General features: G+C 39.7%; 1 protein-coding gene across 1 annotated transcript in view; it reads left to right on the forward strand.

Moving 5' to 3' along the window:
* Window positions 1-13577, forward strand: part of FAT3 (FAT atypical cadherin 3) — a 338586-nt gene that overhangs the window by 295804 nt on the left and 29205 nt on the right. Inside the window, exons 21-22 of the mRNA XM_008634940.2 lie at window positions 5986-6120; window positions 7141-7298. Coding sequence (XP_008633162.1) covers window positions 5986-6120; window positions 7141-7298 — 293 coding nt within the window. The remainder of the gene's footprint in view (window positions 1-5985; window positions 6121-7140; window positions 7299-13577) is intronic.

Raw genomic sequence — 13577 nt, forward strand, 5'->3', positions numbered from 1 at the left:
GCTGAAGGCATTCCCACTGCTTCCGTTAGAGCCACTATGTGCTGATTTCCCAAGGGGGATCCACATGATTTGGGGTGGGGTTAAGCACAGCCAGCCTGCCATCCAACCTGTAGTAAAAAAATGTCCAGAGCTGCGGAGTTAGGTATAGCTGCCAAAGAGGTGAACACCTTGGTGCCTGTTATTTGCATGGAAATAAGACACCTTGGTGGGAAGCAAAAATTCATGCTTTGGATCTTCTCCTCGTTGGTTAATGCTTCATCATCTTCTACTGTTTTTAATTAAAGGAGCCACAGAAGATACCTTGGTATTTAGGTAAACACAGTGTGTTTTTTCACACACGACTGGTGAGAGTATATTAGTTAGAGAATGTATGGGTAGTTTGGCTTTCATGAAAGCTAAAGACTAGAGTAAAAGAGTTAGAAAAATGCAAATACTTCTTAGATCAGTAGTTCTTGTAAATGAATGCACAAATGCGGCAAGTCAGGAAAAAGTGCACAAATTTATTTAGGCTCGTTTAATGAGACAGCATTAGCTAGATATTAGTAGTGTAATAAAAGTATTTTACTTCCTTTGTTGCTAAGAGAGTTCCACATCCAGTAAATATTAATAGCTTGAATTATGAAAAAGCCATTAAAATATTGCATGTTTCCAGAGATCTGATTCAATTATGGCCAGAAAGCTTGAGTTTGAACTAATTCACTCATTCTTGAAATATGTATCATACTTGGAGTGTTTTTCCCACTGGCAGATGTCACAGATATGCACAATTTATGCATGCCAGCTGTGCATAACTTACCTAGATTACCTTTGTGAGCAAACAGAGATATCTAATGTGAAAATGCAGGGAGACTGTAAAGTAGGCACTGGAAGGATAAGTTCAAAAGTTCACGTGCATTAATCAGCTTTTAGATCAATAAAATTGAACTAAAGAGTTTTCCAATAACAGACTGTCTCCTTAGATTTTTGGTTCATCTGTTTGTGTTTGTATGAAAAATATTGTCACAAACTGGGGTTTGTGTCAGCATGATCATAGGGGCTATGCGGTTACCAATCTCCCATCACATGGCACGGGGTATGCAAAGATCTGTCAGTGCTGGGGGAAATAAAAGTAGGAGGAATGGAATAAGTATATTCCTGTAAAATAGTTCTCATGGCATTCTCATTTTTCTGAGGCAAAAATCTATTCCATATTTTTTTCATGATGCAGAGTAATTCTTTTGTGTTGAGACAAAGGTGCAGGGACACAGCAGGTTTTGTTGGGACTACTTTGCTGTGGAGTTGTTCTGCATTACAATCTTAAAAAAGTGGTGTTACATTAATATGTTCATGGGAGAAGGCTGGATTGAAATAATCTTGACAAATATGGGCATATATCTGCATCTGTGCTGGTCACTCCAGGCCCTATTTGCAGATAGTGGGAAGAATGAGGTATTTTTTAATAATGTGATACATCTCTCCCTAGATGTCTAAAATCAGTCAGATGAATCATGCCCTAAAGTTAGAGGAGATGAATTCCATTTCAAGTGTTTAATATGGTTCTGGCCTAATAGTTTGAAAGAATTTTTCTAATAGACCCAGGAGTGTTCAGCGAAAGTGCAGACACATCCATGTTATTTAATCAAGAGAATAGCAGTCTTGGACCACTTTCTCATGAAACAAGATAATTCAAACTTTATGAAGCCCGTTCTAGTATTTTGTGGATGCTCTGACAAAAGGAAATCATAGACTGTGAGGATCTGCTATTAATATAGGACCTATTCTTCAGAGATGGTTTTTGGCCTCAGCTCCACAGAGCACACACTGCATCCAGAAGAGTCTTGGGTGGACTGGGCATCAGTAACCCAGTTCTTATGTGTACAGCACTGCTCTTCCCATTTTCAGGAAGCACACACATACATATTAATGAGCCTGGAATTCTCCTGGAAAACTGAAGAAAAAGGTGTGTGTTTGGGAACAAAGAACTGCATATAACTTTGTTAGATCTGGCCGTAGTCTGTTTGATGTCACACTTGTCTAAGGAAGGTTTTCTCACCGTGACTGTCTCCAGTAGTAAAGCCCATGCTGAGAATGCACAAGCTCATATAAAATGTGGGAGAGCTGAAGCATGAAGTGGGGGCATGACTGTGGAACCAGGGTAAGTGGGAATTGCTGTCTATCACTTAAGGAGCCCTAATGGAAGCTGGGATCAAGGAGTGCATGAAAGAGTTCAAATGTCTTGTTATTCTAAAACTCAGAGAGAATCTGTTTCACTGGGAAGTGCAGTGTGACACAAAGTTCTCCAGGGGCACCTGAGCCTACTGAAACCTATTGCTGGCTTGTGCAGAAACAATTCCATAGTGTCTGCACTGACATGCATGGAATAATCACTGTCTACAATACCTGGTCACTGTGCTCCAAAAATTAAACCAGATTGCAGATCATGAGTTGCCAGTCTTCTCTCCCTAGTAAACTAATTATTATTTGAAGTAGCAATTTGGGGTTTGCTTTACAAGCTTCCTACAACTCTGGCCTTCAGGAATCTCCCTCCTTTCAAGCTTTCTTCTACAAGTGAGAGAAACAGAGTCTTTTTAATACTCATACAGATTCAGAAGAATGGGCTGATAGAAAACTACCTAATACCACAAGGCTTAAGTTAAAACTGTTGAAGCACTCAATTTTCAAAATATATTTACAATCCTATGAGTGCTCCTTTTTTGAAGGAATAGGAATTAAATAAATCTCTCATCTTGCAATGGAACAGTGTTTTCTTCCTCTGTATATTGGTTAAAAGATTGAAATACTTTTATCTTCTTTTAGAGAATTAAACTGAAGATGATCTGTCAAAATCAAGTGGGTCTATTCCACCTTTTGCTGCCACGCACTGGTTGATGCTAGCTCGTGTGTTTCTGTGATACCTTGTAGAGAACAGTTTTATTAATACTAATGTGAGTTTCAGTAGAATGCTGTGGATTGTCTGGACCTGCCTAGAAGAAAAAGATAATTCAAACCAATACTTCTTGAACCTTTTACTGGATGGAAAATAGACTGCTCTTTGGAGTGGAAATGCAACATTAGAATAATTTTATTTAAACTCAGGCTGTAAATCTTTGATGTGGACAACGTAACCTTGAACAATTTTACAATTTTGCTCCACATAGTTGTGAAATCAGCCTGAAAATGCGTGTTAGCTGGGGCAATGCAATAATGCAGATTTGTAGCTTATGTACTTATAACCATACAGACAGGCATAAAGCACTTCTCCCAAGTCTGGATATTTTAAAGTTTTGTGACAGCTATGAAATCCTGCTGCAGCAGGATGAATAAAGAGTTGGTTTTCTTGTAGTTTACCAAAAGGACTATGGGATAAACAGTTATCTCCACAGTTGCACTGAGTACATTAGATCTTTTCCATCTATTTTTTGAATGTGGAAGGATGGCTCTAAAGTACAAATCAGAGTTTGAATCAGATAAAAAACCTGGCAGAGATGGATAACAAAGTAAGCTGCTCCTTTATTGCTTCATGTCAAAGGTACAGTCATAGGCTAGGGGATGTGAAAATTTGCAGAGCCACGTTTGGAAATCTCAGTGCCTCTTTCTGCTGCGCTCTCATGAGCTGTGGGGCTTTAGTCCAAATGGTATGTCTGTCAGCTGCACAGAGGCTCACTTGAATTGCAGCCTCACAAAAGGTTCAAGTTTGTTCAAAGAAGATATATACTCTGCAGACACCAGAATGCTGTGTATTTGTCACATAAGAGTGAGTTAAAGTAGCTAAAACAACCAAGGTGAAAATACAAAGCAGCCTGCAGAATTTTTAACAACCTGTTACAATTTCAGAAATAATTGTTATTTACCACTGAATTCTTAGAAATGTGGAGTTTTATTCTTAAACAAAGAAATCAAAGTGTAGAAAACATTATATTCTCTGTTAAATTCTACAGATCTTACATTTAAATAGAATATAATTCTGTAGTGCAGAACCCTGTTAAATGACATTTGTTTCTTGATTCTATAAGGCTGAAAGTGTAGCTGTGTATTGCAGCTGTTATTCCTGTTAATGTTACCTACTAATGTGATTAATAAAGATTGCCATGCATCATTTTCTAACAGTGCTACAGGCAGTACTGTAAATCTTTCACTGCATAGACCTCTCAAACAAATGTTTGATAAAGGAGGGGAGGATGTTAAACATTAAATTGACTGTGCTGTACATCAAGGAAGACATTTACAGTAATTGCCATATTTGTAGTCAGTCCATGTCCACTTTGAAAGCTACAGTAGTAATTTTTCTTTTCGCTGAAAATACTTACAGTGTCAGGTAATTTCAGCTATGCTTACTATGAGCCCTGCTTGGCTTGTACAAAAGTGTGAAGGCAATAAGATTTCATTACTTTCGGAGATGTACTCCATGACAGGTTCTTTCCTTTATAAACTGTAAATAAAACAACGTGCTCAAGAATAAACCAGTTTTTGAATATGGTAAGGATCCTCCAGCATAGATCCTGAAATATACAAGAGCTGCCAATATTCAGAAAGTGATGGGTAGGAAGGTGCTTTTGATCATTAAATTGATTACCTGCATGTCTTAAATAAATTAACTTGATAAACAAAAGAAGAGGTGTCTGTACATTTCCAGCTATTGTCTTTCCCTCCACTCATGCTGCAGCTGCAAATCAACAAAAGCAAGGGCAGGAGTGCCTTTTTTTCCTGCGCTTGAAGTCTACTTTCATTCCAGCCATACACAAATGCCCAAATGTAGAAACTGACCCTGCATCTCCCAAGTACTTTATTGCAACCAAGAAGAGGCTAGCTGTTGTGGAAGTCACATTTGCTGAAAATTCATATATTAAGCAGCAGTAGTTTTATCGTGTTTTGTATTATTATAGACAGTGTGTGCAAATCTTTTTAAGTTTAGGGCAATCGAAACAGATTTTAACTTTCTATATAACTTTTAGAAGTTATATAGAATTTTTAGCCAAACCCCCCAAAATGCAAAAAATTCTTTTAACATGGCAGGCTTTAAAGTAAGTCCTTGACATGCTCAGTTTGATAGATGTAAAGAATTTAGGTGGTTTTGAAAAATGTACATATAATTGTGTCACTCAAGTATTTTAAGCAAATTTAAAAGTCAGTATAGTTCTGTCCCTGCAGATTAGAAGAAAGGATGGCAGGTTTTGGTAGCCTGGGCAAGCTGGATAGGATGTGAGATCTCAGAAATGTCAGGAGTAACATAAGGAAATGGCAAGTTTGCCTGTGCTGTGTGACCAAGCTGGCAGCGTGTCCTGTGTAGCATGATGTTGAAAAGTCTGGGTGTCACACTGTAGCCCAGGCATGGCTTAGAATCATAGAATATCCTGAGCTGGAAGGGACCCACAAGGATCGTCGAAGTCCAACTTCTGGCCCTGCACAGGACCACCAAGAATCCCACCATGTGCCTGAGAGCATTATCCAAATGCTTCTTGAACTCTGGCAGGCTTGGTGCTGTGACCATTTCTACCTCCTTAACTTATCTTCTTGTGGATGTGCTGGGGCAAAAGGAGTGCATAGCTTCAAGGGATTTTTTTTCCTCATATCTCTAAAGCCCCTGTGCAGGAAGCTTTGTGGGAAAATAAATGGCCTGAGAGTTATAATACCGATTATAAACCAGTTACTGCTCATAATAGTTCGTTTTTATAGTATGTTCTCATGGGGCTAAGGGCAGTCTTTGAAAAAGAACGATTGCAGTTCTGCTGTGTACTTGTCCAAAAGCTGTTCCTTTCTGTGAAGGTTTGTTGGGGCTTTTTTGTTGTTATTATTATTAACAATTATTATTTTTATTAAAAATATTACTGTTATTGTTAATAACAGTATAAAATTAATATTGTTGTTATTATTATTGTATTATTATTTTTGTTTGGTTTTTTTTCCAGTACTGAAGTGTGCGATCAATAATGGTCTTTCATTAGTCTTTTATTGCAGCAGATCATGCTTTACACTGTGGATCCCTGACAGTATTTTACCTTATTGCAGGAGGACTCTGCCCAGGGTCCAACGATCCCTGCCTGGAGAAGCCATGTCCAGGGGACATGCAGTGTGTGGGGTATGAAGCCAACCGGAGACCGTTCATCTGCCAGTGCCCACCAGGAAAGCTTGGCGAATGTTCAGGTGCATGTCACAGCCATAAAGGGGGATATACTTGGACAATAAAGTGCTGCCATTCTCATTTTGTAGGCAGAGGTGCCAGTGAAGTCAACAGAAAATGCACTGCTTAACCCATCTCAGCACGGGCACTTGGTGTGTCTGTTTATAAGCCCTGTAAATACTTGTCTTTATAGCTATGGGGCTGTATGTAGACTCTGATCCAGTTTCTGTTTGGAAATTCCCACTGGCTTGCTTGAATACCAGGTCAGTAAAACAGGCTGCTGAGAAAACAGGATTTCTCCTAGAGAATGTTATGCCAGATGTTTTCCTGCCATGGGCAAAGCTCTGTAATTAATTCCTCTGCTTATTATTTAGATTACCAAAATTCCAACCTTTATTAATGAAAACACTACACTATCCCAAAAAGAAAGTTTGAGGACATTTGTTAGTTCTCTGTATCTGTGTTCTTCCCTGGGATATGAAGAGCCAGGTGGATGGCCAGTGAAGTAGTGCTTTCTGTTGACTTCAGGGAATCCCAGGCTGCAGGACAGAGGATTTGTGCTGTTTGTCTGATGAAAGCACAGCAGATACTGGACTGTGGTCCTGGGCACTGGTTGCAGGGAACTCACTGTAAGGGTTTGGCTGACATCTGCCCACATGTAATTTTACACCCATAACTCAACTGCCTTATGTACAGGTGTGGTCATTTTTGACTCTCTCTGTTACCAGTGAGGGAAGACTGGTGCCTCCAGGAGTGTATAAGCTGAAATATGCTGAATACTTGGAGAAACCTCTTTGTTTTTTATGTTTAAGTATGGAGAAATAGAACTTTCCTCTGTGCCCTGAAAAATAGTTAAAAAAAGGAAATGCAGAAATACTTTGCAGTAGATGACAGCTTTTTTTCTCTCATCAAAGATGGGGTTTATTTATTTCTTCCTAGTCGTTCTCATTACCTTTACAAATTCTTCAATTATTTAACAGTTGAGGAGTTACTTCATGTATCACTAAAAGCACATGTGTCTTTTCAAAATGGTCTTGTTTCAGGCCACACTTCCCTTAGCTTTGCTGGGAATAGCTACATTAAATACCGTGTTTCTGAAAATAGCAAGAAAGAGGAATTCAAGTTGGCTCTCCGTCTGCGAACCCTGCAAAGCAATGGGATTATAATGTACACCAGAGCAAATCCCTGTATAATTCTGAAGGTAATTAAAATAACTTATCTTTTCTGCAGTTGTTTTTCTTGATTCTATATTTTCTCTTGGCTCTTGATTTGGGGAATGCTGTTCTCATTTCAGCTGTAGATTGAGAAGATGAAGTCTGATTCTAACGGGGAAAAACAATTTCAACAACAGCAGCAACAACAATAATCAGAAAAGCAGCTTGTTAGTGGTACTTTACTTGGAAAATTCCCCACTGGGTGCTGTTCATTATAAGCACATTGTGTGTGTCTGTGTGCAGGAGCCAGTCTGCACGAGATGCAAGATTTGGCCATTTATATGACTATGTAGTCAAAACGAAGCCTGCTGAAATTGCTGTTCTTCCCTTCTGTCCTGTCTGTGGTTAGAGGATATGCCCTCACTGTTAGCAATTTAATTCCAGGAACCAACTGCTTAGAACATGTCTCCTACTGAATGTGAAGATCTCGGCACTCTGTGGATTAAGATTCTTTGTTGAGAGAGTCATGGGGTCAATGGAGATTGATACCAAATCAATACTTAATTGATAAGCTCTCCATGCAGTTTTATTCTTTTTTTTGGTTTCTGTGGAATGGCAAATAAAAGCTGGATGGAAAGGGAGTACTAGGCTCATCCAAGAGCCTGCACATATAGTACTTCTGCTATAGCCTCTAAGGTACAAAATGAAAACACTGACATTTGTAACTCAGCCATGTTCTATAATTCAGCAGTGGGAGAAATGGCACAGAGCGTTTTGTGTCTGTATTTGCAATCTTTAGGGTACTTTTGGCTGAATGCATAGGTAATGTTCAAGTGGCTAGATGAGTTATTAATGGGCAACAAATAATTTTACAGCTGATAGACTGAAGTATTTCTTTCATGAGCAAGAGTACTGTCTGTCATTCACCAGGAACTGTAGGCATTATTCAGATTTGTACAAGACAATTAACCTCTGCTTTGAGATGCGTAGAAATGCAGTTTGAACTTTCAAACATATTTTTTTGTTTAAAGAAAAACCAACCAAACCTGCAGGTTGGAAGACCTTCTTTGAAGTCTTCATCATGCTTGCTCTTAGCATATGTAAGTAGGTAATTTTTGCAATTTTGTAATTTCAAAAAATACCTAGGAAAAAAACAAATGTCCCTGGTGGAAGGTGCCAGTTGAAAACAATAGGAGATGATACAGAGGTGGCCTGAATTGGAGTTAGAATGGTGATAGGAGAATTCATTTTGGTAGAGTTTTGTATATAAAGCTCTCATCATTAAGGAGCACAGCATATCCAGATCATAGACAACTGAGTGAAAATCTCCAGTTGAAGCAGGGAAATTTTGCCACCAAAATAGAAACGTTGATGCTACTACTGTTGCTACAAAAAAAAAAAAAAAAAAAAAAAAAAAGGCAAACACACAAAGAAAACCCAATAAATAAAAACCCCAAAACCAAATTAAAACAAAACAAAACCAATCCAGTAAGAGAACCCCTCATTGCAATCACCTGAATTGAGTTTTCACTTGTGAGGTAGGAATCATGTTTTCAGTCACCACTTCACATAATCACCTAATTATTTTGCTTTGAAAGATGCTGAGTTAAAAATAATACTTCAAGGAGCAGCAACAAGAGCTGTGGTTATTGTACTCCAATCTCAGTGAGCAACCTCCATGTCAAGCTGTTTTGCTTCCTAGGTCTAAGAAACAAAGAAAGAGAAAGTAGAGCTTCAGATGCGGCTGCTACCTCATGTATCCAATGAGTGAGGTCCAGGGTCGTGTATGGATGCAAAGCTTCTGCTTTCTCCTATGCATTGAGCAGGGGAGGACATAGGGAATTACCTTCTCAAAGCCTCATGCTCAGCTTTTAAGTAGGGCAGGATTCGTTGTTGCAGTGTGTATGTCCTTTTCCCGGGTCTGGCCCTGGGCTTCTGCATGCATGGGGTTTAAAGGAAGCAAAATCATTACATGCAGCATAGTTTTTTAAGAAATGGTAGCACTTCAAAGATCAGGAATTGTCAGAGTTTAGTTTGTGAAGGTCTTTTAGCCAGGAGTATCAGGCTAAGTTCTCACAAAAGTGCTCTGTGGCAGACAAATGGCATCATGCTCAAGGGATTCAACCCTATCAGGTCTCTTCAGGGATGGCAGCTGACTCATGGACTGCACTTTGGGGATCCCTGACTCAGATGTTTTCAAGTCAGTTACGCTTGGACTTTCTAAACACACTTTTTTTTCATTAGTAAACCAGAAGTAAGGTTTCCTTTTTTCCCTTTAACCAGGTACATATGGTGGGATGTAGGGAGGCGCTCAGAAATGAGGCCATTAAGCAGATTAATTAGAGGTCTATAAATGTGAAGTTGTTATCATTTGAGCATTGCTTTCAATTAAATTAAACATGAGGAGAAGCTTTCCAAATAGAGGATAAAGGAAGAAATCCTGTGTTCTTTTGAGCACTCTGGCATCAGTCCAGCAAAGCACTTAATCACTTGCTTAACTTCCTGTATTTGAAAGCAATTGGAACTATTCACATACCTTAATTTTAAGCATCTACTTAAGTATGTGCTGGATTAGCACCAGAGGGCCCAGCACCATCACTGAGCTTCAAATAAAGGCGGAGGTAGAAGAAATTTAGACCCACAGGTTATGAACTGATGGGAAGACAGGCAGAAAAAACACCTGTGCTGTTGGGGCATACAGTGGCATTGATTGTTTTGAAGCAAGTCTCTACCATTGCAGTCTGTTTAAACATTAATGCTGCAATATGCTTTTCGGTGTTTAAATGACCAGCTTAATTTTGGGAGCTCATACATTCATGATAACTCCAGAGATGGAATTATTTCATAACCGTAACACAGTGTCCTTCCTGGAGGAATAATCAATTCCACAGAGCAAACTGCTTGTCTACTACTTTGCTGCAAGCCTACCAGCTACACTGTATTGATATAATAAAATAAGGGTGTTTTTTATTCAGCTGTTTCAAATAAAGCAACTCATCCATCGATTTTGAGAGGTTGGCCTTTTTTTTTTTGCTGCACACTCTTGCTTTTAAGACAATTGGAGCAAAATGAGATGCAGGTCAATGTTGGTTTTTTTTCCTTTGGAAAGATTGCATGTCCCAAAAACAGTATCACCATTTCATTTTTACCTATGTAGCAGCCAACTGGGAAAAGTAAGATTTAACCACTTAAAGCATTACAAGGCTATTGCAGAAGAGAATTCAAATTTTTTTTTTCCTCCAAGGAATATAATGGAGATTCATCTTGTTTTGTGAAATTTTAAGGATTAAAGATAGGCAAAGAAAGACTTTCCCAGCATGCCATAAATACAACTGCTAAATGGTAAAAGGCAGGCATATGTTCTTCTGTCCACGCACTTAATGTGAAACTTTGTGTGGTTTAGTGAAGTATGTATTATACATTTTAATGCATTACTGCTGCATGGCTTATGCTGGATAGGACTGAAGCTTGGATATTATCCCAGTTGTGGCTGTAGTTGAAACAAGTAATATTTTAATTAAATACACCATTTTACACAAACGGACGTGAAATGCAATTCAGCTAACGAAATATTTCCCCAGATAGATTAGGAGGCAGCATGCTGTATCCATGGTGTTTGACTGCAGATGGACTGTGCGAGCTGGAGGTGGTCTCAGAAGAACCATTTGATCATTTTATTACCTGTGTTGATACACAAATATGGATGTTAGCCAAACATCTTAGCCAGACTAATAGTCTAATATAATTTACAGTGTGTGTTTGGCTCCATTCTGCTCACTGAATGAAATTGTTGAAATGTAGCAGATTGCATCAGCTTTTGGAGTCTTCTCTGTTCTTTTTACTTCTCTACAGGTGAGAAATCCTGTGGCATATATGCTTAAGTTTACATTAACCTCCCTGACATTGTTATAACTGAGCCTAGAAAACTCTGGGAAGTGGAAGCTTTGTGGGAATTTTCTGCCCAGCTAGGATGAAGCAGTGTCTCTCTGCTTTCATGGTGCAGAGGGTCTCTGCTGATGCCATGGGCTGCACTGGTGAGGGGTTGCACAGTTTGCATGTCTCTGCTGTGAGATGGAATAACTCAGGCTCTCTGCTGTGTTGCACTACAGAGATGAATAAAAAAAGCAATGCCACACATTCAGTGCTGGACTGACAGTCTGATGCTACCGACTCTCAACTAGACCAGCCATCATCCCACTGAGGTTAATGTCTGGGTAACTGCTGAGCCTGGACAAGAGCCTGGATATTCATTGGAGGTCCATACTTTTTGCTTGAATGTCCCTAAGTTAGCTTGAAGTTCAGCTTTTCTTGGTACCGAGGTCCAGGCTATAATCAAAAAACCCTCTCTGAGGATTGAGCAGTGACCCTGACATCTCAGTGGTTACAAGGAATCACAGGAACACCAGGGATTAATTGCTGAATGATGGTTGAATTCTCTGCTCTTAGGAGTGGGGACAGCAATTTTACCTGTTAAGTGGAAGAACCTTCTCCTCCCTGCCCGGCCAGTCTAGCTGCTAAGTAGTAAAGAGTGGAGCCCTTTGCAGCATCTACTCCTTGCCAGTTCTTCCTATTCATCCTACTCCTCCTGGAGGTCCATAGGGGGATGAATATTTCCTCCCAGCCCCTCTACAGCAGGACTGTGACCATCTGATTAATGAAAGTACTTTCATGGTCCCATTGCTAGGGGTATCTGGGCATGTCACACAGTCTTTAATGCATGTATCCATAAAGCAGTGGTGTGAGGTAGGGAAATGACGTTACCCTTCTTTTACTGCTGGAGACCTGAAACTAATGGCTTGCTTGAGATCTCAGAGGAAGAATGTTGCAGGGTGTGGATTCCCATGCAGATCTGTCATGTCTTAGGCTAGTACTGTAAGCATCAGACCATCCTTTCCATCTTTCACTCTAGGTAGAGGTTACTCGTGTTTCTTCAATAACAGGAAGGAAACTTAACCCTTCAGACAATATATATTTACTGTGTATGTCAGATCATCTGCTGGTAAAAAGAAATAAAAGTGGATGAGAAAGATGTATAAAACATATTTTAATGGCAAATCTTTTAGATCATAGTTTCCTGTATACAAATGGTGTAATATTTATCCCAGGTGCTCAAATGTGGTGTTGTATTTATAAAGATAATTGGAAAAACATGTTCTGTGAGTAAGAGTAATAGACATGCAGGCCGTAGGTCCTTCAGGGCATAAGTAGTCATAGGGGAGGTATATGTATATTATACACAATCAGTAGAAGAGTTTCCATAGGAAAAAGCCTTTTGAGTAAGCAGCGAGTTATCTGCTTATACAATGATGGCTGTTTTTCAAAGTGTAATATGTTGGCATGCATTTTTCTGTTTGATTTGTATTCCTGGTGAGACAGACCACACTTTCTGAGCAGCACCTTCAGGGTTTTTGGACTATTTTGTTGCACATGGGGGAAAGAAACTATTGCTCCATCTCTGGAGAGAAAAAATTCTCTGCTTATCAGGGCATCTTGTTTACCAGGATTCCTTCTGAGAGTATGCTTTAACAGACCCAATTTCAATCTGCAGAAACTGTTTACGGCTGAGTTTTGATTCCTGTAAGAAAATGTTTTTTAGTGAAAAATGATCCAGATTCATTATTCTATACATCCATTAGCCTTATTTGATTGAGCTGTGGGAGTACCAAGCAACATCCATCCCTTAAGCATGTATTTGCAGTCATAGATCTGATTTCTTCTCAGTTTCATTACAGCCTACAGATCAGGGACTTCAGAACAGCCAGTTGTTCATAGCAGGGGCTAATTCTAGCTCCTTCCCTTGGCTCCTTCTACATGTGTATTCATTCCTCTACAGCCCTTCATACCATGCAGACTAAGTGGGCAGATGGAATCTACAGGGAGCTTGCCCCATGCTTAGCACCTCTGTGTCCTCACTGCCAAGCAATTGCCGAGCAGAGGAGGGGTGTGGTTTATACCCTGATTGCCCAGTGTGTCTTGGCTTGAGGTCCAGTTCAGATTCAGCCAGTCAAGAAACCAAGCATTTGCAAAGGAGGAGGAAATCCAGGGATCTACCCATCTCAAGATTTTACTCTTAGCTTTTCTCCAGGTAGTTTTGTCAGCCTCCAAGGACATAAAATGCTGATAATGACACAACAGCACAGTCTGCTCCTGTAGATTAAGAGTTTCCCATTTACCTTCAAGCCACATCAGGGAGCCTGGCTGAGAAAGAGTTTGAGCACGCAGTCACATGCCAAGGGAGGTCTCCAGCTAACAAGACTATTCATGCTAGAAATGGCCAAAAATGGCCAAAGGCAGATGGACGCACTGCAGCGTCCTCACATCTGCAT

The sequence above is a fragment of the Corvus brachyrhynchos genome, unplaced genomic scaffold (genome assembly GCF_000691975.1).
Source record: "Corvus brachyrhynchos isolate BGI_N302 unplaced genomic scaffold, ASM69197v1 scaffold44, whole genome shotgun sequence".
Classification (NCBI taxonomy): Eukaryota; Metazoa; Chordata; class Aves; order Passeriformes; family Corvidae; genus Corvus; species Corvus brachyrhynchos.